This window comes from Ceratotherium simum, chromosome 13 (assembly GCF_057802395.1).
Source record: "Ceratotherium simum simum isolate JZ-2026a chromosome 13, ASM5780239v1, whole genome shotgun sequence".
NCBI classification, from domain to species: Eukaryota; Metazoa; Chordata; class Mammalia; order Perissodactyla; family Rhinocerotidae; genus Ceratotherium; species Ceratotherium simum.
This window is the reverse complement of record NC_141912.1, coordinates 57,090,052-57,116,198: the sequence shown is the minus strand read 5'-3', so window position 1 is coordinate 57,116,198 and position 26,147 is coordinate 57,090,052. Positions and strand designations below refer to the sequence as shown.

General features: G+C 37.1%; 1 protein-coding gene across 6 annotated transcripts in view; it reads left to right on the top strand.

The window, feature by feature from the left end:
• Positions 1-26,147, top strand: part of KHDRBS2 (KH RNA binding domain containing, signal transduction associated 2) — a 564,075-nt gene that overhangs the window by 497,055 nt on the left and 40,873 nt on the right. For 2 of the 6 annotated variants that reach the window (XR_015554170.1, XR_015554169.1), the window contains exons 8-11: positions 2,686-2,744; positions 21,134-21,305; positions 22,544-22,672; positions 23,218-23,277. Coding sequence is in view for 3 of the 6 variants with exons in the window: in XM_004423992.3 (XP_004424049.1) it covers positions 2,686-2,744; positions 21,134-21,231 (157 nt within the window). In the remaining 3 variants the exon portion in view is untranslated. Of the gene's footprint in view, positions 1-2,685; positions 2,745-3,797; positions 6,538-21,133; positions 22,051-22,543; positions 22,673-23,217; positions 23,278-26,147 lie in introns of those variants that run through there. The other 4 variants (XR_015554171.1, XM_087438765.1, XM_004423992.3 and 1 more) reach the window with 4 other exon arrangements.

The following is a 26,147-nucleotide window of genomic DNA, read 5'->3' as shown; positions in this document are numbered from 1 at the left end:
TTCTCTTTCCTTACTATCATGACATTTCAAGTATTTAATTTAATGAGACCTAGGGGATTGCCTTGAGTGTTGGAGATAATCACATGATTTTGGGCCTTTCTGTCTTTCTTACCAACCTAACTCTTTGTCATTTATCACCCACCCTTAGCCCTTATACAGTTTGGTATTTGATATTAAGCCATTTTCTTGCCACACGTTTATATACTTCAAAGGAATTAGTAATCTAGATATATATAAATTTATAAATGAAAATTCATGCAGAGGACTATAAATGAAGGAGCTCATTTGAGGTAAAAACATAATGTATCATAAATATTTACAGATCTCTAAGTAAGATAAAAATATGCGTTAATTATCCAAATACTGAGCTAAACTAAAATATTTTCCACTTTTTGTATAGTATTTTAAAAAATTATGACTTGGTTACATTAAGCTACTCATGTAAATGGTGTCTAATCTTCCTATGAGTTATTCACTTTTTTATTCCATAAATATTTATCAAGCAGCTATCATGTGTCAAGCATTGTTCTAGAACAGTCAGCTGGAACAATGAGAGCAAGTGAACAGAGGAAAGACCAAGTTCTATGCCAGGGAGCTTCTACATTCTAGAAGCTGGAAACAGCTAATAAGTAAATAAACAGAAGTGTATTTGTGTGTTTGGTTATATAATGTGTACAGTGGTGATTGATAAACACTGAGATGAACAAAGCAAGGTAAGGATGAACGAATGTTAGTTTAGTAGATTAGTGAGAAAAACCTGTCGTAAGTGACATTTGAGTGAGTTCTGAAAGAATGAGAGAATAAATTGCGTATTTAGGAGAAGCATGTTCCAGGTAGTAGGAATAGCAAATGAAAAGCCCTGAGACAGTAATGCGTTTGTCGTGTGCAGGGAACAGCTAGGAGGCCAGTGTGCCCGGAGCACAGTGAGCAAAGGAGACAGTGGTAGAGGGTGAGGTCTAAGAAATACTAGGGAGCCATATTGTGTGGGCAAAATAAGAATGTTTGATTTTTTTTCTAGAGGATATGGGAAGCTATTGATGGATTTTAAATAGAGAATTAATATGATCTAACTTACTTCTATAAGAATTACTTTGACTACTATGTGGAAAATAGAAACGGGAAGCAGGGCACAGAGCCCAGTTAGAAGGATGTTGTATTCGTTTAAGTGAGAGATGGTGAGAACTTTAACCACAGTCACAGCTGTGGAGATGTTTAGAAATGTTCAAATTCTGGATGTATTTTTCACGTAGAAGTGAAAGAATTTGCTGTTGGATTAAACATTAGATGTGAGAGAAAGGAGAGGACTCCCTGGTTTTTGGCATTAGTAACACTAATTAAGGTGTCATTTATAAAGATGTGAAGAATTCAAAAGGAACAGGTCTGAGTTGGAAAGAAAATCAAATTTTTATGTTTGAATATGTTAAGTTTGACATACAAATGGAAATGTACAGTAGGCAAGTGAGTAGATGAGACCAGAGTAGAGTGGAGGCGCCAGGGCTGGGCGTATAACTTGGAAGTCATCAGAGTAGAGATGGTATTAAAGCCATGACATCAGATGAGATTGCCTAGGAGTGAGTATGAATAGTAAAGAGAAAAATTCTGATAACTGGGCCCCAGTGGTCTTTAGGATTAAGTGGCTGGAAAAATAAGGAGGTACCAGTAAAGAAGAATGAGGAAATAAAGTGAGCTAAGGAAATCCAAGAGAGGACATCTTAGAAGCAAGGGAAGTGTTTGAAGGAGCAGGAAATGATCAGCTATGTTAAACGATGCTAACATAAAATGAGAACCAAGTCTTGACCGTTGGATTTGAAAAATGTCAAGATATTGACAAGAGCTGTTTCAGTGGAGACAACAGCCTGATTGGAATGTCTTCAAAAGCGTATGGAAGGAGAGGCAGTAGAAAGAGTGAACAGTCCCCTCCTTCCAAGAAATGTTGCTGTAAAGGGGCAGAGAAAGGGATAGTCAGTCGCTAGAAGGAGATATGGGGGTGAGGGAGGGCTTTTTGAGGGTGGGAGATAGGTAAGATGCTAGTTGCTGATAGGAATGTAGCCTTAAAGGGGGAAACTTGCTGTAGGACAAAGTGAGACAACTGTAGTGGGGGGAGACTTTAAGTTAGTAGAGTAAGAAATGGAGGAAGAACACGTTTTTGTCAGTTATTGAAATGTGGAAGCATCTAGCAAAATATTAAGTGAAAAAAATAGCTTATATATTTGAGAAGTGCATGGACATACTGTGGAAGGGCTAGAGGAGAGCATAAATATAACTTCAGTGTTTGGAAGTGAAGATGAAATTGATGCATATTTCTTAAGGTAGCAGCATTAAAAGCCATACACGATTGACCAGATTGTCATCTTCTATAGCACTTTTTCTTGGAAATAGACCTTTTATAAGACTCTTCTTGACAAATTTTGAAGTATTATACTTGTGTTTTAGGGGAAATTTGATTTATAAAATTGGAGGATAGAGATAAAGAAGTACTCTCATGAGGTGGCATGAGAAAATCATAGCACTCCTTGTCAATAACCTGTATTTTTCTTACTGAATAATTCTTTAGGATTGTGTTTTATGCCTAGAAGTTCTTGGGATATTACCTTAGCACACTTTTTGCTTTCAAATTCCGTGTGAGTTTCTGGGTTGATTCCTCCTGATTACAGTAACATTGATTGCTGTCTAAATCTGTTGCAGCGTGCCTGAGTACTATGACTATGGTCATGGAGTAAGTGAGGATGCCTATGACAGCTACGGTAAGACCTTTTCTTTACTAAAACTGTGAAATCAGAACATCCATCAGTTACTGACAACTCAGAAATTACTTCTATCTTTTTCCCCCCAGTTTCTACAGAAGTCCTAACTAAATTGATTTATGTAATTCCAGGGTGAGATTTGACGTGCAAAGCCAGTGCCAGAAAATTGGACAGATCAATTTTAATCAAAATTTCAAAAGCAATTAATCACAATCATAGATCATTTTTAACAGTAACAGTGAGCATTCTGAAGAGTGTCTTATATGTTTCACTGTGTCCATTGTCTGATTCATTGGTTTGACAACAAGGCTGTGTCTTTCCAGCTGTCACAAAAATCATCAGAGTAATATACAGTTAAAATATTTTAAAACTTCTAAGGGCAGGTATTGTAGCTTTCAAGTTATTTTTTACATGTACATAGTTCTTAAAAGTGCCAAATAATGCTTGGCTCATAAGAATTAATAGTCAATAAGCTTGTCAGTCTATAAAATTAATTAATATCAGAAATACCTTGTTTAATTAAAATTCCACTTAAAATTCATTGTAATTCAGTTCAGTAAGATATATTGAGTGCCTATGATATATCAATCTAGTACATCACTTTTGATAGCTTCTGGTTCCTTAAAATACATATGCAGTGTCACCATTGACCATCCTGAAAAATAACATTCATTTAAGTGTTTCCGGTTCTGGGTTTCTATCAAAATAATAGCGAAGCCACTCTGTTCCTCTTGAAGGGGAGCAGTAAAGGAGACGATGCCCGTTGCCTGTGGTTGGGGCTCCGCATGATGAAGGTGTAGCGCTTCATCAGGATGGAGAAGGCAGGGTGCAGCGGTCAGGAGGAAAGGAGGAAGTACACCCTCCTTGGAACCACAGTCACCAAATCGACCCGCTTCTCCCGGTGGCATATCACGAGGCTGAGCTCAGAAGTAGGAGTAGAAAAGGAACCAACGCCACAATGATTACCATTCATAAGCTGATGACTTACATATATTTTCTCATGTATTTCTTTATAATAAGTTGAAATACTAAGTATTTTTATCTCCTTTTAAGAACGAGGAAACTGAACAACAGAGGTTAAGTCAATGTAAGAGTATAGCTGTGAAGCTCGCCTTCTGTCTTCACGTTCTCTTCAGTGGTTGGAATGCTGTTAATCGCTAGGACCACACGTGGAGTACCCATTATGGCTCTGTACTAAGCAATTTATAAAGAGGATTAGAGATTTTGGAAATAATCCTCATTAGACATTGTATGTGTATCTGTAGAATCTGATCGCCATCAGAATCCTGCAGGGTACACACTCATACTGTCATCGTGTTTTACAAACGGACTAAGGTTTAGAGCATGAAGTAACCTGCCTCAGTTAGACAGTTAGCAAACGACAGAGCAAGAATGTGAATTCAGAGGAGTCTGATTTTGCTGTTGTTGGGAGTGGGGGCAGTGTCCAGTGGGCCCTGAGAGAAACAGGATCTGATACTTTAAACTTGGGTTTGTTTTAAAGGAAGGATGTTCAGCTTAGTGAGACTTCTCTAAACCCTGCCAGCTACTGTCCCACTAATCCACGGGGAGGAAGGTCTTCTATAGTATTTTACAGGAAAAAAAAATAAAGAATTAATCCAAAATGAGCACTAGGCTCACTCTCTCCCAGATTCCACCTTCTCCAGCATCAATCAAATTGACCTAATCTTTTGCTGCTGTGAGAGATAGAAATATTCCCCAAAATAACTTCAACATATTTTCAGAAATTATTTCACAGAAATAATAGGTGATGGAGAAGTTTGCACAGGTCTGGTTCAGTTGGTGAGCTGCCACAGAAAGTACAGCTTTAATTTTGTTCTTTATATATTTTTCCCTCATTGGAAGGAGGGGGTCAAGGGCATCGTACGGTATTTAATAAGAACGATAGCATCCAAAACCCAAGCCTTCTCCAGAGCTGCATCAGTGGGCCAGCCAGGCTGAGCTGAGAGAATGCCTAGCATCCCAGAGCATCCACACCTAACACTGCAGCTTCCTCTGAGTTCAGCACAGCAATAAGTAATACCTCCATTGTTCCAAGCCCATTCTTAACCAAATAGGAATCAAGCCACTTGCTTTGTATGATTAGTTACTGAGGATGATAGATGAATAAGACACAATCTAGGCCTTTCTTTAATTCATTCAACTCTAGTTGAATGCACTTTAGTTGAATTCAATTTTAGTTTAGTACACATAAGTACTGCCAGGCTCTTAAGAATATGATGGTATACAAAATAGACATTGTCCCTTCTTGGTTTCTACTGTCTACTGTTGCGAAACGTATGGCTACATATAAACAAACTGTGCCAGATTATAAACCATGTGATGCAATTGTTCTATAGAAGGTCAGAGAACATTACTCATGTAACAAATATTTATTTAATGGCTAACACTGTAAGCTATTGTTCTCAGTCCTGGAGATATTGCAGGAAACAATCTCTTGAAGCTTACATTCTAATGAGAAGCCATATTATTATTCATAAATCCCTTTTTAAAAAGTTGAATTTACATTCAGAAAATACAGTCATTATTTTTTACACTTGGCACATCAAATTGAGAAAAGAGCTTTACTTTACAGAATTACTTGCACTGAAATCAGTGGCAGGGATGAATTTGATGATGTTTGACTGGGTAGTTGGTAATAAAAGATGAGATTTCTATTTCTCAATTCTTTACATTTTAAAATATTAATACCATGTAAGGCAATAGGGAAAAGTGTGTGAATACAAACTATTGCTTCTCAGGCCTTCCAGTGGAGATTCAGGAGCCATGGTCAGAAGAGCTGGGCTCACCTCTGTCACGTGTGGGTCTTACTTGTTCCTTATTGGTTGGTTGGTTCTTCTACTGCAACAATGTCTAGAGACAAGCAACCCTTTTACTTTGGAAGCTACACCTGCCCATAAGCACTAGATTTCGTTTTGGGTCAAATTACAATTTACCGACAAGCAATTCTCTGCACATAGAAAGAAGCTGATAAATTCTTTCTAGTAAATAATGAGGAAAATGCATAAAGGGATTTGACAGGATGGAGTAAGAAAGATATTAGGCAGGAATTTTTACTTACTTTTCTTTACCTATTTTATTAACTAAAATGTCAGCCAAATTGGCCATATGTTGAAAGATTAGATACATATATGCGTGAAAATAGACTGCTCTTTAGGGCCGTGATCATTTCTTTGGCCACTAGAATCTGTTGCCATTTTCTGACATTATTGAGCAAGCATTGGTTCAAGAATACACTTCACATTCCAGGTGTTTTTACTCTTTGTTTGAAAATGTTGCAGTCAGATCTCTGTGCATTCTAATTTAGGAAGTGCTTCTTGATTTTCATGTCAGAAGGATAATTATTCAGGAAAGAATTTATTTACTTATTTTGTTGGGGTCAGGAGATGATATTCCAAGGGCTGAGGCAAAGAAATCTAACCACTGAGTTGCAACCTTTTGTCATGGTGCAGATCTCCTAGAAAACAAGGTGTGGAGGAGTTGAGGAAGGAGGCTGCTCACAAGCCAGGATTCCAGCAGCCCAGGGCCCTTCCCACTGCCCCATAATCCTCTGGGCTCACTGTGGCCACAGCATAGGGGCTGGAGAACAACTGGACAAAAGCGCCTATGTTTTAAATTATGCACATGTCAAGTTAATGTCTTTTTTAAGAATTCTTTTTTGCCACAGATGTTTAGAAATCTAAGCACATACATAGGTCTGATTAACCTAAGAAATAAGTTATTTTTGTTCTTACTCTAAAAATAATACACATATACTATAGAAAATTTAGGTTAAAAAAAGAAGGAAATTTAAGTCACCCTGAATTACACTACTGTATTTATTCATTCTTTACTTTTTATTATATATTTTACCAATTTTTAATCCATCATGATACACGTTTTATTTAAACAGAGAACACAACGTAGACTGCTTTATAAAAATTCCTTTAATTTTCCTATCATAAAATAAAGGTTTTTTTTTTTCAGTTCTTAATCGTTAGGATTATACCTTAGCAAAATGCAGAATTTAATATATTTTAACACGTGCTATCAGAATTAACCATCAATATGTTCTGTTGAAAGGGGATACTGCTTTTGTATAATCAGGAAATAAAGAAAATACTTGCATGTCAATCCATATGGTCATGAGATTTAAATTTTGAAAATTCTCAGGCCCTCATATCCTATAGACAAGAGAAAAAGGAGCAAGTCAAATAACGAGAACTAGTAAGAGCTCAGCATCATAACCTTGAAGCCTAATTAAATTAATATGCATTATCTGCACTCAGATTTTGGTATCAGGTTATTATGTACAGGGAGCTTTAAGCACAGGCTTCTTGCTGATTGGTTGCTCATCCTCTCGTATCCAAACGGGCAGATGATAAAATTTAAATATGATGTGGAGCAGTGATTTGAGGACCTACTCATGTCAAATAGAGTGATGTTTTTTCATTAATTTTCTATACCACACTTATTAACTAGTATATTAACTAGTATCCATTTATAGCTTATTTTAATGAACTGTGCACCATCTTTTAAATCAATAACATTTATTCCAAAATGTAAATCTTGGATCTCCACTTATTCGTTTACTTCCATTCTGAATTAGTAATTCCTCTCTGTTACATTTTGGTTGTATCATGGGTACACATACTAAATCTCAATGGAAAGTCTGTATTTTTATGAAATAAATAGTCCCAATTCTCAGTTTCCTGGCAACACTCAGACTTGGACAGTCTGTGCGGAGGCTCACAGGCAGTCGCTGCAGACCCCTCCTCTCCTGCTCTGGTTGGCAGAAAGAACGGTGGGGCAAACAGAGGCATTGGAAGGGGAAGAAGGAATATTCTCCAAGATGATCTGGTCCTGCATTCAAAAGACCCCCAGATGGAATCTGTCATTCAAGCTTCTTTTAGTCATGGTTTGAAATAAACCACAAAAAGTAAATGTCCAACCACTCCGCGTGACACCTCATTCTGAATCTTCATACATTGTGTTTTGTGTATCACGAGGTTGAAATTGTATATGTCTCTTTTGGGTACATAATTCATGTTGAAGTAACAAATATGTTGACTTCACAGAAAATCATGTATCCTTTGGGCTTCATCGCAATTAAATTATTCAAGATATTTGCAGAAAATTTATTATTAAATATTAAACTATTTTTCTTGCAGCAATGTAAATATAAAGTTTTAAATATTAAATCTTTTAAATCAATATCAGTACTAAAATACAATATAATTATATTGTTTATCACAGTATTTAATCTTTAATGTATTAACATTTATTATTCAATTGATGTTAAATTAATTATAAAATTAGTATTTACATATTAAATTTATGATGAATTTACTTTTGGAACATGCATATTTGACTTACATGAATTCTAAATCAGTTTCTTCATTTTTGAAACATTTCCTAATTTATCAGAGTCATTATAATTGTTTTGGATAAGTCTGAATAGCTCAGAATTCAATAAGGGTGCATTTTAAATACAGTGCATAGATCAGCTTGGCTAAGCAACACTTCACGTAAGAAACACCCTCCAAATTCTCTCTCAGACTGACAGCTAAGAGTGGACGACAATATTCTCTTCTGGAGAAAAGAGCTGTTTATTAAAATGTATTTAATGTACAAACCGAAGAGCTAATTATGCATCCATTCTTTAGTGGCATTTTAGATGACAGCTGTGTGGAAGCAAGGAGGCTAATATTAATACACTGTCTTGAAATGAATGAAAGCAAAAGAATTTTTGTGCCATATTCTAGGGCATTTCAGTGCCTCACTTTAAGTCAGTTCCAGAACAGAACATATTCATTTTGTGTTGAGGAGCTGGAATGATTATCATCCCAGTGTGAAAATAAGCCCTGCATTGATTAATCTGAGAAAACAGCAAAGGAAAATGAAGCTAACGGCAATCATGCCACCATGTGATTCAAGAACAAAGACTGTCCATCTGTAATAGTAAATAGAAATAGAAATTTGAGGAAATTGATTTTACAAATGAACATGAGTTTTCTTAATATGGGCAAGAATTTGTCAGTCAATTTAAAAACTAAGGTACACAAACAATTTATTTTTCCTAGGATTTATTAACATTGAAGTTGTTACATGATAGGCCATTGAGAAAAATATCACTGATTTATTCAATGTAACTTTTAATATAGATTTTTAAACTTTATTTTATTTTATTTTGAGGAATATTGGCCCTGAGCTAACATCTGTTGCCAACCTTCCTCTTTTTTCCTCCCCAAAGCCCTAGTAGATAGTTGTATGTCATAGTTGACCTTCTAGTTGCTCTATGTGGGACGCTGCCTCAGCATGGTTTGATGAGCTGTGCATAGGTCCGCGCCCAGGATCCGAACCCGTGAACCCTGGGCTGCTGAAGCAGAGCATATGAACTTAACCACTATGCCACCGGGCCAGCTCTTAAACTCTATTTTTAACTGAAAGAAAGACTAATCATTCTAAAGGATTTTAAAATTCGTTTGTAAAATTAACTAGTAGCTAATTTTCTGTTCCCTGCTATTTCAGATGTTGCAATGAGATGGATAGCTAATCCAACTAGTCTTGATAAATGCAGATTATGTTGCCAAGCGAAAAGAGCAATGGGTCACTACTCCATCACGTGCATTGCTAATCTTAACTTAGATGTATTTATAATTTCAATTTCATTTTGAATCATGCCCTCCTGAATTCAACAGTTTTAGGCAAAACTGGAACCTGCTTTTCAATATTTTAGATCAGAGATTCTTAACCTTAATTACACATTTTAGAATCACCTGGTGAATTTTGAAAAAATACCAATGTCCAGTTACCACCCAGATCACCTCTATCACAGTCTTTGGAGATGAGAACTGGGCATCAGTTTAAAAGCTTCCTGGATGGTCCTATTGGAAGCTAAGGTTGAGAATAAGTTTAAGATACATATGTACGTGGGAGCACGATGAAAAGTCACCTATGATCTTAATATGAATGGTCAAAACCGTGCCAGGCATTTGCATTCTTGAGGGTAACACACAGGTTATGTGCAGGCCACTTTTATAACACTGGGTATTTTATAAGCAAACATTGTGTTATGGAACCTGGCATTTTAAATTCACTTTAAAGAAAAAACTATAAGTTTAAGTAATGGAGAATAAAATTTACTCCCTTTTTGAACAATTGTGTGTTGAATAGTTAAATCTCAAATTTGACTTTATCTAAAAGCTTTACCCAACAGATATGGAGTCCACAAAATTACAGTCCACATGCATCTAACAACTCTCTTGTTGAGACAGTAAAATGAGCCACAGGAAAGGTTTTTATCACTTGCTTTTCTGCTGAGTTAAAGATGCAATCATTTTAACTGAGGGGGAGGAGAAAACTGAGCATTTTATTGTCATAATCGTGGGGTAAAGAGATCGTGTACAAAAAAGTGTATTCAATATGATATTGATTTATATTTAGAATGTATAAAAATGAACTATTTTTAACACACAAAGTACAGAATATCAAAGATGAAGCTGAGAAAACATTTTCTTGCCCACATGGAACTACACCAGCTAAGAAAATATATATCCAGGAGACACGCTCTCTTAGGGGATCTTTACAGTACTTCCAGAATTTAGGGAGATTTTTATGTTTATTAAAAGAGCTCATGGGTTAAAAAATATGGACTAAGATATATTGTTCTGAAATAAATGTGCTACACTTCATTTATCAAATATGTCATAATTTATTGAAGACTCAATGGGAACTGATATATATGGAGTGCTGAAAAACTATGCAAGATGAAAATGTAATTATAATTATTGATGACTTATAATCAATGTCTCTTTGTATTGAACAAATTACTTAGCCATATTGGTACTTTGTCAAACCTTTAGCTCGGTTGGTAAGATGTGCCAGGAAAAACAAAAAGAACTAGAGTAGTTAGCTCAGTCCCTCTGGAGCCTGGCGATTGTGCAGGAAGATCTCAGGAGAAAGCCCTTCATGCTCAGGGGAGTACAGCAGCAGGGAGCCTTTTGGTATTTGGAAATTCTAGCAGGGATAGGTCCAGTTATGGGAAAAGAGCTAAGATTCAGGCTGCTGAGAAGACTGGGAACAGCCAACAAAGAGACTGAAGTGGGTGCCCAGAGTCAGGCCAAACTTCGCAAGTTAAGGGCACAGTTCTCCACAAAACTGCCCTCCCTTCACACACCAGTCACCAGTTGGGAGACCCCAGGCCACCATTACCTGACCAGCTGGCTACAAATTAGCCCCTCAGATTTGATAGTTTGCCAGAATGACTCACAGAACTAAGGAAAGTGCTATACTTACAATTACAGTTTTATTATAGCAAAAGGATAGAAATCAGTACCAGGCAGAGAGAGGCACATAGGGCAAGGGCTGGGAGAGTCCCAAACCTGAAGCCTTTGAAATCTTCAGGGCCGCATTATCCTCCTGGCACACTATGTATAACAACACGGAAAGTGTTGCCAACCAGGGAAGCTCATGCAAACTCAGTATCCAGAGTTTTTATCATGGTTTCACTATGTAGGCATGATTGATTGGATCATCTCAATCTCCAGCCTCCTCCCCTCCCCAGGTGGGACTGATATCACTGGGCAAACCCAAACCCTCTCATCTCCTGATTGGTCTTTCTGGCCCCATCCTGAGTCATCTCATTAGCATAAGCTCTCAGGTGTGGTCAGAGGGGCCCTCCATGAATTACAAAGACAGTCCAATCATTCCAGGAACTCCAGGGTTTAGAGGTCACCTCGCAGGAACCAGGGACAAAAGCTAGCCAGAGTTTTTGTTACACAGGTGCCGAGATGAGAGCACCAACCTGGGAAAGCAGGCAGAGGCATGTTGGCTCAAAAGCATAGAGTTAGAGCTGGTCAAACGGCAGGGCAAACATTTTGCTGAGCTTAAAGCCTGACTTTTTCTAACTCCCATAACTTAGTGTTGGTCTGACTATACACTCTTGGCTCATTTCTGTTCTCAAGTCTAGACATGAGAAATGTAGGGAAGTAAGCCAATCAAACAACTACAAATTCAGTTTCTTCATCTATGAAGCTGTGCCACCAAACCTACCTTCTTCACTGAATTAAAGACATTAGTGGAATTCTTTGAGAAGAGAATTATAAAATATTATTTTATATCACCATTCTTATTCTTTCTTCCAGTATTTCTCATAACATCCTTATGTACATTTCAAAAAAAAAAGTCTATGGCTGAACTCTACAGGCTTTTGATTGATTCAGGATTTTATGTGACAATAATGGAAGTATTTTTAAACTCAAATCAGATGAGCTTCCACATTATGTCCAATTATCATTCATCATTTTTTTTCTGTGCCTTCCATTTTGGAAATCCTTTCTTCAGCTGGCTTCTTTGTCTTCTTTTTACTTAGATGAAATCTTAACTCCAAAGTAAGAAGATACTTATTTAAAAGTTTTAAAAATACTTATTTAAAAATATTGAGAACCACTGTCCGGTATTATTCTACAGTGGCCAGCTACTGTACAGTAGAGACAAGAATAAAATACGTTTAAATTCTAACTACATATGTAATTTCTCAATCATTCATGTATGGTAATTAGATATGAAATGGTACAAATAGAGCCAATTTATTATTAAATATGATAATGTGTAAAATGTGTAGGGTAGGGGCTAAAGCAGAGTAGACAATTTAAAAATGGCACCGGCACCAAGGGGGAGGGGTCTTGTACTAATCACAACATATTTGAATAACAGAGATTCTTCCCAACATTCCAGATCATGGTGGTCTCACCTGGGAACGTAGAAGCTTGTACATATCGCCCATTGCAAGCTAAACTACTTGGAATAATATTCTTGGTGCAGCCTGGAGTTTCTTGGGCTTTTTGTTTTACCGTCCGGAGCTCACAGTCAGAAAGAGCAGTAATTCAAGCAACCGAAGCACAGGCACGGAGGACGAAACTGTAAAACCACGCTGTGATCTGGAAATTAGGTTCACACGTGGAGAAATGTGGGGGTATTAAACAACAGTAAAGATAAAAATGGATAAAATTTAAGAAAAGTGGCCCTAGGATTTCCATACCTAGACAGAAAAAAAAAGAAAGTAGAAGAGGATTTAGTTCTCAGGTTATAAATAAAACCAGCCATGGCCTCAGACCCCATTCCGTGGAGCTGAGTTACAGTGATGGGAATATTAAGTTCTGCCTAGGTGGACCACAGACGTATTTCAGAATTTTACTCTCAAAAGTTTGTAGAATTTTCTTCATTATAGATTATTTATGTATTTATCAACTGTCTCCCTGAATTTACCCATTAATATTTTCAGTATGTACCACATATCAAACATCCACATTTGTTGTTTATGTCAAGTTTGGACTTAGGAGTTAGTTGTTATATGTGTTCCATGGTCCAGGTGGCCAATTAGAAACACCTACTTTCAAAAACCACGTAGGGACTTCACCTAAGAACTTCTTCAAAGACCAAAATGGATCTCACTGCTTTTGAGGAAAATTTTACTCTTTAGGACAAGTTCCTCAGTAGCCAAGAGAGGCTCTTCAAAAGTCCCAGAGGACCCAGATCATTTCTGATTTGTGGGATCGCTACCAGAAATCATCATTATCATTCTCAAAAATGAATCAAAATAAGTGATCAAAAAAGCTAATCCATGAAAACATGCCAATTATTAAGGAAAATGCAAGCTTCTGCTCAGTATTAAGCAAAATGAATCATTCATTTGCCAAAATTTAACAAATATCTAAAATTTTGGTCTTTTGCACTTGAAACAAACTGGTTTGTTCTGGTTCCTTCCTCTAATTGGCTCTGAGTCTATTTCCATGCAAAGATAAGATGACTCTCCTTTTGAGAAACAGATTTTAAAATCTTACCTTTACCAACAACACACCTTGTAGTTCAAGACCCAAGAAATTTTTTTTAATGAATACCAGAGAATACACGTACTTTAGATGATCACCAGGTCATCAACTCCAAACTGTCTAAAGCGAAGTCAGGGGTCAGATCATGTTAGGCGTTGCATGGAATTCCTTGCTAAGGAATTTGGACTTGATCTTGAGTTTACTAAAGAGTAATTGAACAACAATCAGTTGTACTTGGAAAAGTCCCTCTGGCTAGAAGGTAGAGAGAAGTTGAGAGTAAATACACACACACACACACGCAGTAGGGAATAGAAGTATATACACACAGATGTATAATATAACATATGTACGTTATAACATGGAAATATATATATATATTTAAAATCATGAAAAGATACAAAAGTTAACTAGGTAACTGAATACTCTGGACAAATATGATAATGGCTTGCAGTGGAATAGGATTAGTGGTGATGGAAAGAAATGGATAGGTTAAATACGTGTGAAGGAAGAAAAGACAAAGCTTGGTGATTGCTTGGATTGATTGGACAAAGCTGAGAGGAGATCATGAAGATGCCAAGGGTTTGGGTGGGTAATTAGGCAGGCTGTATGGAGTAGTGTCATTCACTGAAATAGGAAACTTGGAAAGAATATTAAGTAGTATGGAGAAAAAGGTGAGTTTAGTTTCAGAAAAAGTTGGCTGTGAGACACCTGAGGAGATGTCCCACAGGCAGTTAGAGATGCACGTCAAAAGCTTAGAATGATTTGTGGCAATTAAAATGTGTCATCAGTATGTAGATAAAGGGACTTGCCGAAGCGGTCTTTCAACAAGAAAGAGGCAGAACCAGGATTCATATGCAGGCCTGCCTACAAGACTCCTGGGACTCCCATTCAAAGTGAAGGGATCCATCTAAGGGAAGCCTGTGGCTTCTTTCGTGGGTACAAAATGAAGATGTAAAATATTTAAATGTAATCAATTTATTCAATAAATAATTACTGAGCGCCTGCCATGCGCATCCTGAGAGTCTAGAGTTGAGAAGAGAGTGCTTAGAAAGGCCAGTCCCTTGTTACTCTCTAAATGGATTATCCCATGTTACTTTTTTGTAACAGGGAATATCTAATTAAAAATTGGAAAGAGTGATAAAAGCTGTCAATGCTTCCCGGAACCTGCATGAATTTCCTGAGATCATAACTGATGGTAAAGTGAAAGTTAACTCTTCTCTGAACATAACTCACTATCTTCATCTGTGAAAACAGAGGCTTGGTCATCCACATTTCTCCTTCAGTATTATTCCATTTTACCCTCTGCATCTTAAAACAATAAACTCTGCAGTTACAAATAGTGGCAGTACAAATTGTATGGATGAAATGGTTGAGCCATTCAGTCCCAAAATCCCATTAATATTTTAAAATGCTCAGAGCAGAGCAGATAACCCTGCTTTCCACTTTGGCTGAGTGAACACACTTAGATTTGCACCTTAACAAACTCAGTTCAAGCAGCCTACATTCTTGTTAACAAAATTAAAGCTGCAATCTCACTCATTTGGCTACTTAATTTTTTAATTTGTTTGTTGTTGGAATCGCTAATTATTATGTAACCTGAGGGGAGTAAAATAAATTAAGTCCTATTTTCTAGACAAGAAAAGAAAGGGAAAAAGAAGTGGGAGTCAAAATTTCTTTCAGATGAAAGGAGAGATGGAAAGATACTGAGATAGTTATAGATAAAAATTCCAAGCCTTCCCAACAACTAAACTTTCTGAGCTATAGCTTTCTCATCTTTAAAAAAGGGGAACATTAGCACCTATCTTGCAGGAAAATTGTGAGTATCTGCTAATAATGTATATAAAATGCCCAGCACAGTCTTTGACTCTTAGAAGGTGTGATGGTAGTGAGTATCTTCATTTTTTTAATAGGATTAGGTGTTTAAAAATTAAAGAAAAATGATGTTATTATTATAGTGAGTTACAACAATAACAACAATACAAATTATCTTTGGGAATAAATAGCCATAAAACAACATGTAAGTATGTATTTGAAAGGTGCTTTTAAATAGAATGATATTCCTCTGCAAGATCAGAAATTAAGTGAGACCAATAAACTGAGTGGCTCAGAGCCAGGGTGAATTTAAATCTACCTTGTTGTAATGCTCGTATATGACTGGCAAACCAAAGCCACTAGCAGCTTGAATAACAGAGATTAGTTTAGGTTTCCTACTTCAGTTGTGGTTTTTCCATATCGATTTACAGTGTACCAAAAATGAATAGCATGAGCTGTCTGTTTTTGTTGTAGTCTATTTAAAAAAAAAATTTTTTTTTAGATTCTTTTTCAGATTTCAGAAATATAAACAGCTAGCCATGTATGTCCAGCAAAGTGTGAACCTAAGAGCCATGCCCTCAATAATCTCTGTGATATCCTATATCCTTTCCAAATTGATCTCTAAAATTAATCTACTCTGAAGGTGCTGTAAGCCTACTTCCAGAAAGATAAACATTAAAAGTTTACTTTCCAGGTTCTTAAATAATGCTGACTTTTCATAAACGGGTGCCTTGTTCCTATACTTCACTTTTTCCTCCCAAGAGCCTCCATGTTCACAGTATCTCTGGAACAACCAGAGAACACGGTTTTGCAACCTTAAAAATCATCCAGATTTTTCTTTCCCACTCTGAGTGCTCCCCAAAGTACCTGGTCCCACGGCAGGAATGAGAGCACATTGAGAAATGCATACCACTTAATAGGTCTGATTCTGCTGAAGCAGAGTATTTGAGATGCAGAAGCTTTTGAAGCTCATTAGAGTAACATTCAATGCGCAAGAAGAGTTACCTGGCTCATTTACACCCCTTGATCACAGTAAAGTGTTCCTCAATGATACTTATTAGCATGTAATGGAGATACACTCTACGGAATTCTGTAAAACTTGACTCAACTGGGTAAAAAATCAGGCTGAGTTTAAAAACCAGAGGTAGAAGAACTTTTAAAGAAATATTGATATATTTCAAATATATGCAACACTATAACCTAACTGCTAACAATGTGTTTTAGAATAAGGATCCTGTTTTTACTTATTTGCATACTTGATTTTAAAATTCTTTTTTTTAATTAGTAACATCATTTATTTATACGTAGCTTACAAATATTTATGGTGTTCTTACTACATGTCTGCCACTGTAGAAAGTCTCTCCTCTCATAGATCTTAGACTCCAGTTTAAGAAACAAGGCCAGATGATGCAAAATAATTAATATGGGAAAGTCTTTAAAGAAAGTGAGTTCTCTGAAATAGGTTAAACAGTACCTGAATTCTTAGTTACACTGTATGTTTGCTCAGAAAATTACTTCTTTGAGATGATTAAATGTTAGAGCCCAATCCAAGTTCAGTTGAATGATGGAAGTTAGTAGCTCCCTCCTCTAGGCTTTCTCCAGCATTCTCTTCAAATATCAATTATAACTGTTATAATCTATGAAATTTCATGTTAGTTTTGTCCTGTGATCTCCTTAAGACTCCTTAAAGTATCCTCATATGCAAGGCTTAGTACAGTGACTGGCACTTAAGAGATCTTCAGTAAAGAAAAATTTACTTAATGAATGCTTTTTTGCGCCCTTCCCTTCTTCTTGCATATACTATGTGGTACATTAAAATCTGAATTTGGAAGCCCAGAAATTGAAGGAATTTGATCAAGTCACTTAAGCTCTGTTTCTCATAACCTCATTTGCTATTTCCAGATCCCCAATTCTGTAAACCATTCCAATAATTTCAACTTGGCAGACAGTTATTTTGCATCTTCTCTGAGGAATAATTTGTTATTTATCTGCTCAATCATAGTCTAGCTAGTGCTTCTCATATGACAATGATCCTGATATTGAGAGCATCTTACTTCCTTTTTCGTTTTCCAAAAGGACAAAGAAAGATTATCTCTAAATTTCATTGTCTTCAATGACTTTTTAAATGACATTCTAGACCACATCATGGGAATAGAAATAATTGGCCAGGACTCCAAAATTTGTATGAAGCCCTAAAATATTTTAAATCCACCTTGCCTGCTGAATAGTAGAACCCCTAAAAGACAGATACATTTGAAGTCTATTCCCGGGCCTTTATAACTTCAAATTTTAGAGAATTCCCATCATGAAGACCTTATAAAGATTTGTCTTCCTGTGTTTGGGTCTTTTCCACGTGCATGGTTCCATGGTGAACTCAAGTTAGAATCCCTTTGGATTCCTAAGAATCACTTCTATCTCTGATACTTACGGGGAAGAAATCCAAGAGCTTCTGGAGAGCAATAAGGGGATTGGCTGACCATATAAGGCTCAGTGACACACTGTATGCTGACAAAGGAAGAACATTCATTGAGTCAGTGCTCTCCAGTCCACAGCATTAAGAACATAACTTCACTAAGAGAAGCTGGCTTGTATTATCATATGATAAGTGTACACGTGTGGATATATATAAACATTCTGATATTAGGAAAAATATAGACCAAGGAAATTTGGCACAAATAGAAATAATACCTTTCCTGATTTTGATTCATTATTATTACTGAAAACATGAATTAAGTGAAATAAATCCTTGATTTCTTCTGTTAATGGTAAGGAATCTTAGAAAACCTAAAACTCACTTTCACTTGGGTAGGAATTCATTTTGGCTGCCTTTCTGGTTACAATTGTTGTAGACTAACACTATTTCCTGTTTTCCTAGCCTTCAGCAAGGAGCAAAAACATAATATTAATTCACATACACGCAACAAATTGTAAAAGAGTGCATTTTTGTGCAATGAAACATAATGTTTTTACACATTTTTGTAATGGGATTCCATTATGATTGTTTCATTGAATGCAGTAGTGAAATATTTTTGGTACTTAGCAAACTAACCCTTTTGAGTAAGAAGTCTGACTTTAATTCTATAACGAATATATGAAATTTCTAGTTATAGAACTTTTAAATTAATGTCAAATTTCTTCAGCTGAATTGTTGCTATTTTTAAGGTTGTCATTGGAAGCTCTTTCTGCCTCATAATTTGTACATTTATTCGTTCATTCATCCTTTCATTCATGGAATCGTTCATGGCATCCAGCCCCTCTAGGCCCTGTATTTTTTCCAGGCACTGGGGATACAGCAGTGAACAGTGACACTCCCCATTTTAATGTTTGCCACCAGTAGGGGAATGAAAGGCTTTAGCCCGTGAACTAGCTGCCCTGAGCTTTAAAGTCAAGTAAAACCAAGTCAACGAGTTCTTATTAAACACTTATTTGCTCTGTGGCAAGTCCCCAAGATTATGCCAGTTTAAAAGTTCTGACAAATCTGAGGGTAAATGTGGCAGGTATTACTGTCACTCTGCTCATGGTAGTTTCACTGTTTTGCAGAACCCACCAGGAATATTCAGCATCTGAGAAAGGACCCAGGACTTCCATTCCCTGGGAAAACTTAAAACCTATATTATCTCAGCTCCTGATCCCCATAATCTGCAACCCAGGGATATCTAACACTCTAGAACAAACGAAGCAAAAAGTGGTACATTCCCCTTGTTAAAAACAATACTGAAGTGGGGTAGATTTTACTACCAGAGGACAAGGACATTGACATGCTCTTGATTATTCATAGACAAAGTGTAAAACTCATATTTCATAAGGCTGAGAAGGCCCTCTCAAGCTGGCAAGCAAAATCCATTTTTCCTTCTAGTACATCAAAGAAAGTTTTATTTAATTCCAATCAAGTAGATACATAGACTTCTTCTGCAAACTATGTTGAAAAATTCTGGCAGCTCGGGTGTAAATTCCTGTCCTCAAGAGATCACATCAGAAGGACCAACATCCAAAATCCCCCACCAAAAGAGACGGCAGGATCTAGGACAGGGTCTGTAAACCTGTGCTGTGACAGCCCAGAGTGTCGATATTTTAGGCTCTTCAGGCAGTGTGGTCTCTGTCACAGGTACTCAATCTGCCTTTGAAGAGTGAAAGCAGCCATAGACAATATGTTAATAAATAAACATGCCTGCGTTCTAGTAAAGCTATATTTACAAAAACAGGCAGCTGGCCAAATTGGGCTCACAAGCCACGGTTTGCCAACCCCGATCCACATAGATCTGTATTCTGAGCAAAGGTAACATTTCTCATACTTATTTAGGTTCTCACTTCTATTTTATGTTCTATCACATATTAAAATAAATATAAGTATATACCTCAAAGAGTGAAAGGGATGAGTTTTTCATTTATCATCAGATATCATTTGTAATAAAGATGTCCTGATGAAGGATATCCTCAGAAACCTAATATTTACCCATTTAAATGCTATTTTTTCCTATGTTGATAAACTTCTGATCATTTTTCTACATCGTACATCATTATCCCTTGCCTTATAGTATAGTAATTGCAAGTGAAATTTTTCGTATTGTTTTTCCTGAATCTTTCTGAGCTATTGTACAAAGATATTCTTAGGGGCATTTGAACTATCCAGGGGCATATGCCCTACATCACTTGGCTTTAGTCTGCAGTGATTTTCTACTTGATATGTCCATTACCACCACCTTTTGTATCAGCTGTCAATGTCAGTGTGTCTCTTTTCATATGTCCATGCTTCCTTCCACCATCGCCCCATGCGTGAAATCTGCTCTCTACTGAAGAACTGAATTCTGATTGAAAGACCCAGAAAACCTACTTTATGGAATCACATAAGAAGTCACCATAAACCCAATATGAAGTTCCCAGCCCTTTGAAGGAGGGCTGCATTCCTCTTCTGGGGACATAGTCTTTACAAAAGCTATTTTCCACAATAACAGAAGCTTGATTCCTTGTTTCTTGTTTTTTTGGCTAGGTTCCAAAACACTGAGGTTACTGGAAATCTGAATAACAGGTCAATGAGGAGCTTTCCTAGTGTACTAATACCCATGTTTTCCAAGTTGTTTATTTGGGAAAATTGATATGAGAATTTTTTTCTTTACTGATTTTGCTGCTTAAAAGTTACTCTACTCCATATCCTGCTTACCTCTCACTAACTTTGTCTAGGACAATTTAGCACAATGGATCTCAAGCCTGGGCTACCTAAGAATCATCTAGGGGAGCATTTGGAAAACACCAAACCCTAGGTCCACCCTCTAGTGTGTTCTAATCATCTCTTTGGGAGAAAGAACAGGCATTAGTCATTTTTGGTTTTGTTTTGTTTCATTTTAAGATTCTCAGATGCTTCTCAAGTTAATCAAGGGCTAAGAACCACTGGTTTCCTATATCCAGTTCCTTTGAGGAGTCTGTATAAGGATTAAATGAAGAGTGGTTTACACCAATACTCCTCTTTCTATTTTGCGGCGTTGAAATTTAACACGTGATAAATGTGGAGCTATCCAAGGACTTTAACTTGCTCTTCTTTGAAAAATGCCCTGCAAGTTTAATCCCAAGTGGCTGCATTTTGAAATATATACTTTTATGGATGATCTCACCATGTGGAAAAGGTAGTAAGGCTTTAGCCATCAGAGTTGAGATTTTTCATTCTCTTTTCCTTGGTCGACTATTGCTTCTTAAATGACTGTTTTTGATAAGTGTGAAGGCACGTGAATGTTACTATCTTTCTCTTGTTCATAGCACCAGAAGAATGGGCCACAACTCGCTCCAGCCTGAAGGCACCACCGCCAAGGTCAGCCAGAGGGGGATACAGGGAGCACCCCTATGGTAGATATTGAAGGTCTCCTCACCATGACCTCACCTCAAAGACAGTTCATAGCCTGTGGTCTCCACATAAACAGCAACAAAACAAGTAATAGTCCTTTTTTTTTCTATTCTAGGGATAACTGCTCATGATTACTCCTATATATTTCTTGTATTTCCCCCTATACTGTTGGCGTGACATTGACATTAGTATTATTTTACAAAACGGACTAAAAAAGACATTGGCAAGCATTGTCTATAAACCATTCAGCAGGATGATATTTTCTTGGTTGTTTTTCATTGTTGTGTGTAATCTTTTTTTTTTTTCTTTTTTTAAGAAAGAGCATGAATCTGTTAGCAGATTTTGAGTCTCAATCAACTAGCAAAAACTTTGTTTAGGGTTGCTAAAAGACTGTAATATGATTTTTGAACTAGCTGATAATAAAGTTGTAGATAAGATGTTTTAACCTGTCTTTTAATATCTGTTAGTTAGATGAAGATGTTCGATATTAAGTTTGTAAATTTAATTTTAAATGCTGTTTTAACGGGGTTGAAAACAAGCAGCTACTGTATGTATGTAGCTAACTGAATTTGTTCAGTGTTTTAACCTGTATTTGTTAAAAAAGAAAAAAAACACACATAAAGTTCCATGTGTAAGCTTCTCTAAATAGGAAACCACAATTTGTCAAATATGTTTGCCATAATTTGTCAATAAAGCTGAAAACTTTTGTAAAAACTAAATTTGGAATTACTTGTTTTCTAGCTTTAAATGCCTGCTTTATTTCTTCTTCAAGAGATGCCTAAAATGTTTTCTATTTAAAAATTACAAAAATGAACCCAAGCCTGTTTTAAGATATTTGTGTAGTACTTTAAAAAATGTATTAATAACTTATGGTTGTTAAATAATTTAAAAGTTAACAAACTAAACTGTTACATGAATCATGGTTAGTAAACACTAATGTATAACATGTTAATGGAAAAAAATGGATTTAGAATAATAAATGGATTTTAAACTATCCTCTAAGCTTTATCTTGCTAAACACAAATTCTGATTGACTTGTTTGCATTAGCATGTCTCTCGTGAGAAAGAGTAATGGAGTATAAAGAGGTAAGATTATCACTTACCACTGTCTAAATGCCTAGTTCTTCAACCTTTGAGTTTCCCCGCACATTAAATATCCCATCCAACATGTAAGCATTGCGTAGATTCACCTTATTGTTTTCACTCAAAGGAGTGCGTGGACTTCATTTGCGTAGTTTCTAACAATTTGTTTTGACAAACAAATCATCAGTGTCACTGGCCAGTTGTTGCTATTCAACCTCAAAAACTTTATTTGTAATTTTCAGTGCTAAATATCACCGCCCTTGAAGGCAGTTTAGAGGGCTGATATTTCTTTTGAGACTATCAGACTTGATGGCTGATGATTATTAAGGAAATATGTCGCAGGACTCAAAGGATGACTAAACGTTAAACAGGTAACACTAACAGTAACTCTGTAATTTTGCAACAGTAATGTTAAATATTCTCCGTGATTAAGTTCCTGATAGTTAAAAAAGTAAACCTACAAAAACATAACAAATAGGTCTATAGGTTATTAAAACAACTAATAACATTAACTAGAGGCATCAAAATTATTTTACAATATATAACCCTCAAGGTAATAAACAGAACTAAAATTAACAATAATAGTAATGCAACTCTTGCTAACATCAGACGTAAGCTAAATTTTGATGGAAAAAAAGAAACTGAAAGACTTGATGGTAGGGATGAATGCCAAAACTGTTAATCTTGTAAATACAGTTTTTTTGTTTCTGGTGGCTTTTGTCAATGTGATTGGTTTACTTTTTTGCTGCTAACCAGCTTAGGCATATTGCTGTTCAGTTTTTGCAGCTGGAGTTGCATGCTAATAGTTTTATGAAGTATGTGTCTGTCATTAATTAAAATTATAAATATTTGCCTTTCACAAAATGCTGTTGAGTTATATTTAATTTTCTTTTTTTATTCTTTCTCACTATTTCAGGTACTCACAAGCAAAAAGCACATAATTGAATAGCAGACACGATGGGCTAAGAAGGATGGGGTAAGCTTACTTTTGATCTTCTCTGAAATAGATGAGTAATCTTTACCAACAAGAAGCTATGGCAGTGAGCTGAAACACCAAATGCCACTTGTTGAAATACTGACAAAGTTTAAATTGTTGTCAAAGAGCTGGGTTTTTATCTTCTTTGAAATAAAGTGATCTAACTTGGTATTTACCTGGCAAGGCTCTCTGAGCTTATTCAGAAGCTGGTCAAAAGAAACATGAATTAGTAGCTAATCTTCAACCCTTTTCTTTGCTGTGAACTACAGTGTATGACCTCTCCTTAATTATACAAAGAAAGAATATTAAAACTTTTACTTTGCAGATGTAAGAGGAGGAAATCACAACTGTCAGCTGAGATGGGGGGGACGGGAAGGGGAACCCCATAACCAACCTCTTGCCTGCCCCTGTCAATGAGATAATGTGTAAATAAAATAACTAAACGTTACCCTTATTTTCCCCGTTTATCTTACTGGATTTATCACTAAATTTGTTTCTCATCTGCCGTTCTACTTGATTCAGCAAATGTTTTCTGAGTACAAAGCACTGTTGGAAACTGAGACCTGATTTCTGCACATGGGGAGTTGAGAACTTCAGCCAATAAACCTCAGACTGAAAACAATGCCAGGGCAGTTATGAGATCTGCAGACTGACCTGACACTCTGAGAATTGAAATTACCTTGCCATGATGTTTGAAGAGGGCTAAAAACCCAAGTTTTCTGCTTTTGGGTCTGGCCCTGTTCTTACTACATGAATATAGCCTTAAAGAAGTGCCATAGGAGAAGTCTGAGAGAGCCAAGAGATTCCTCATGCCTGGAGGTGGGACAGAGACTGGGGCAACCATTGAGGATGGACTGGAATGAAAGGGTAGCCTGTCCTTGACGAGGAAGGGAGCGCCACCTGGTGAAGGGAATAGGCTGTGTCAGTTGGTGGAGTCCAGGAAGAGCTTGAGAGGACAGCAAGTCATTGAGTCCTGAGGGCCAGATTCATGGAGGCACCGAGCGAAAGCAAAGCCTGGAGAGGTGGGCTGAGTCAGGTCACACTAGTCCCTGAGTGCTGTGTTAGTGTTCGGATTTTATGGGAAAAATAAAATGAAGGCACTCTAGGTTTGAAGTACGGAATGAGAGCTATTCCTAAAGAAACCATCCCAAGGAACCAGGGAAAACCTCACATTTAGTGATATTTACAATTACTGACCTCCTCTTATCTGAGATGGCTTTTCTAAGATTCAAACTGTTAAAATAATTCTTTAATACCATACGTGCTTCAACTAATCAAGGCCCTTTGTTAAGCTGCAGAATCAAAGATTGAAAGTTATGGAGAATGCAATTCTGAAATTTTATTTATTAGCAACATTCCATATCTGATTTGACTCTTAAAATAGGTTACTGTTGGGGCTGGCCCTGTGGCGTAGTGGTTAATTTCGTTCACTCCACTTCGGCGGCCCAGGGTGTGTGGGTTCAGATCCCAGGTGTGGACCTACGCATAGCTCATGAAGCCATGCTGTGGTGGCATCCCACATACAAAATAGAGGAGGATTGGCACAGATGTTAGCTCAGGGACAATCTTCCTCAAACAAAAAGAGGAAGATTGGCAACAGATGTTAGTTCAGGGCTACTCTCTAAGTCAGGTATCCTGCATATTTGTTTCCTTCGATCCTTTGCAAACAATAGGCTTGATCTTGTAAAGCAATGATAGAGAAACCAGTCACAGTTTGTTTCTATTTTGATATTTTAATCAATATGTTTTGGGTCCATTGTAATTATTTTATTGTAGCTGTTTTTGTTGTTTTATAACCCTGTGGATTGCTTACCATTCAGACGAGATCTTTGAATGTATTAACTCGGGGCGAGGCTATCACAGCAGAAACCCCAGTGCCAAAAAGAAGAGAACCTTCTTGGCTTTTGTGTTTAAAAGAAAGAGTTCTCAAAGCTCAAAAGCAATGATTTGTGAGAAAGGGGATTCTGAGTTTCAAAAGCCTGCATTTTGGGGGCCGGCCCGGTGGCGTAGTGGCTAAGTTCACGCACTCCGCTCTGGAGCCCGGGATTCGCAGGTTCGGAGCCCCGGGATGGACTTAGGCACCACTCATCAAGCCATGCTGTGGTGGCATCTGATATACAAAATAGAGGAAGATGGGCACAGATGTTAGCTCAGGGCTAATCTTCCTCAGTAAAAAGAGGAAGATTGGCAGCAGATGGTAGCTCATGGCCAGTCTCCCTCACCAAAAAAAAAAAAAGCCTGCATTTTGAGTAACATGAGCCTGATGGACTTTGGACATAAAGTTTATGTGTTAACAGTAGATTTAAAAGACTCTCATTCAAAAATTAATTAATTAATAAAAGTGTCCCATCCACCTGCCTCCATACATCTACAAGATAAAGATTGTCCAGGATGAGAAGAGAGCTCCAGAGACAGAAATAGCTAAGATAGTGGTGTAAGATGCTAGTGTGGCCTTGAGTATGGGTTCTGTGCACTGTATCAATTATCCAAAGAAGCCTCAGATAGGTTTGGAACACAGAGGGGACCTTGTCTCAAGTGGAGGCTGAGGAGGCAGCAAACTTCATGGAGTCCCCCACACCAGTGTGTTCCAGGTGCAGTCCTGTAGAAGAAGGTTTCTATAGAATATTTCTCCATGCTGGCGAGAGTGGAGCAGGTGTGGCAGAGAGAACTGCAGGCATTCGCCTACGCAGGAGGGCAGGGCAGGGTGCAGTAGCATCGGCATGGACCCACACTGACCAGGATGCAGATGGATCCATGGATACAATGTGGAAAGGTGAGAAGATAGCTGCTTCCTGCCACCAACACCCAGGAAACAGAGAAGGAGAAAATAAATCCCTGAACTGACAGAGGAATGCCTGACCAGACTTAAT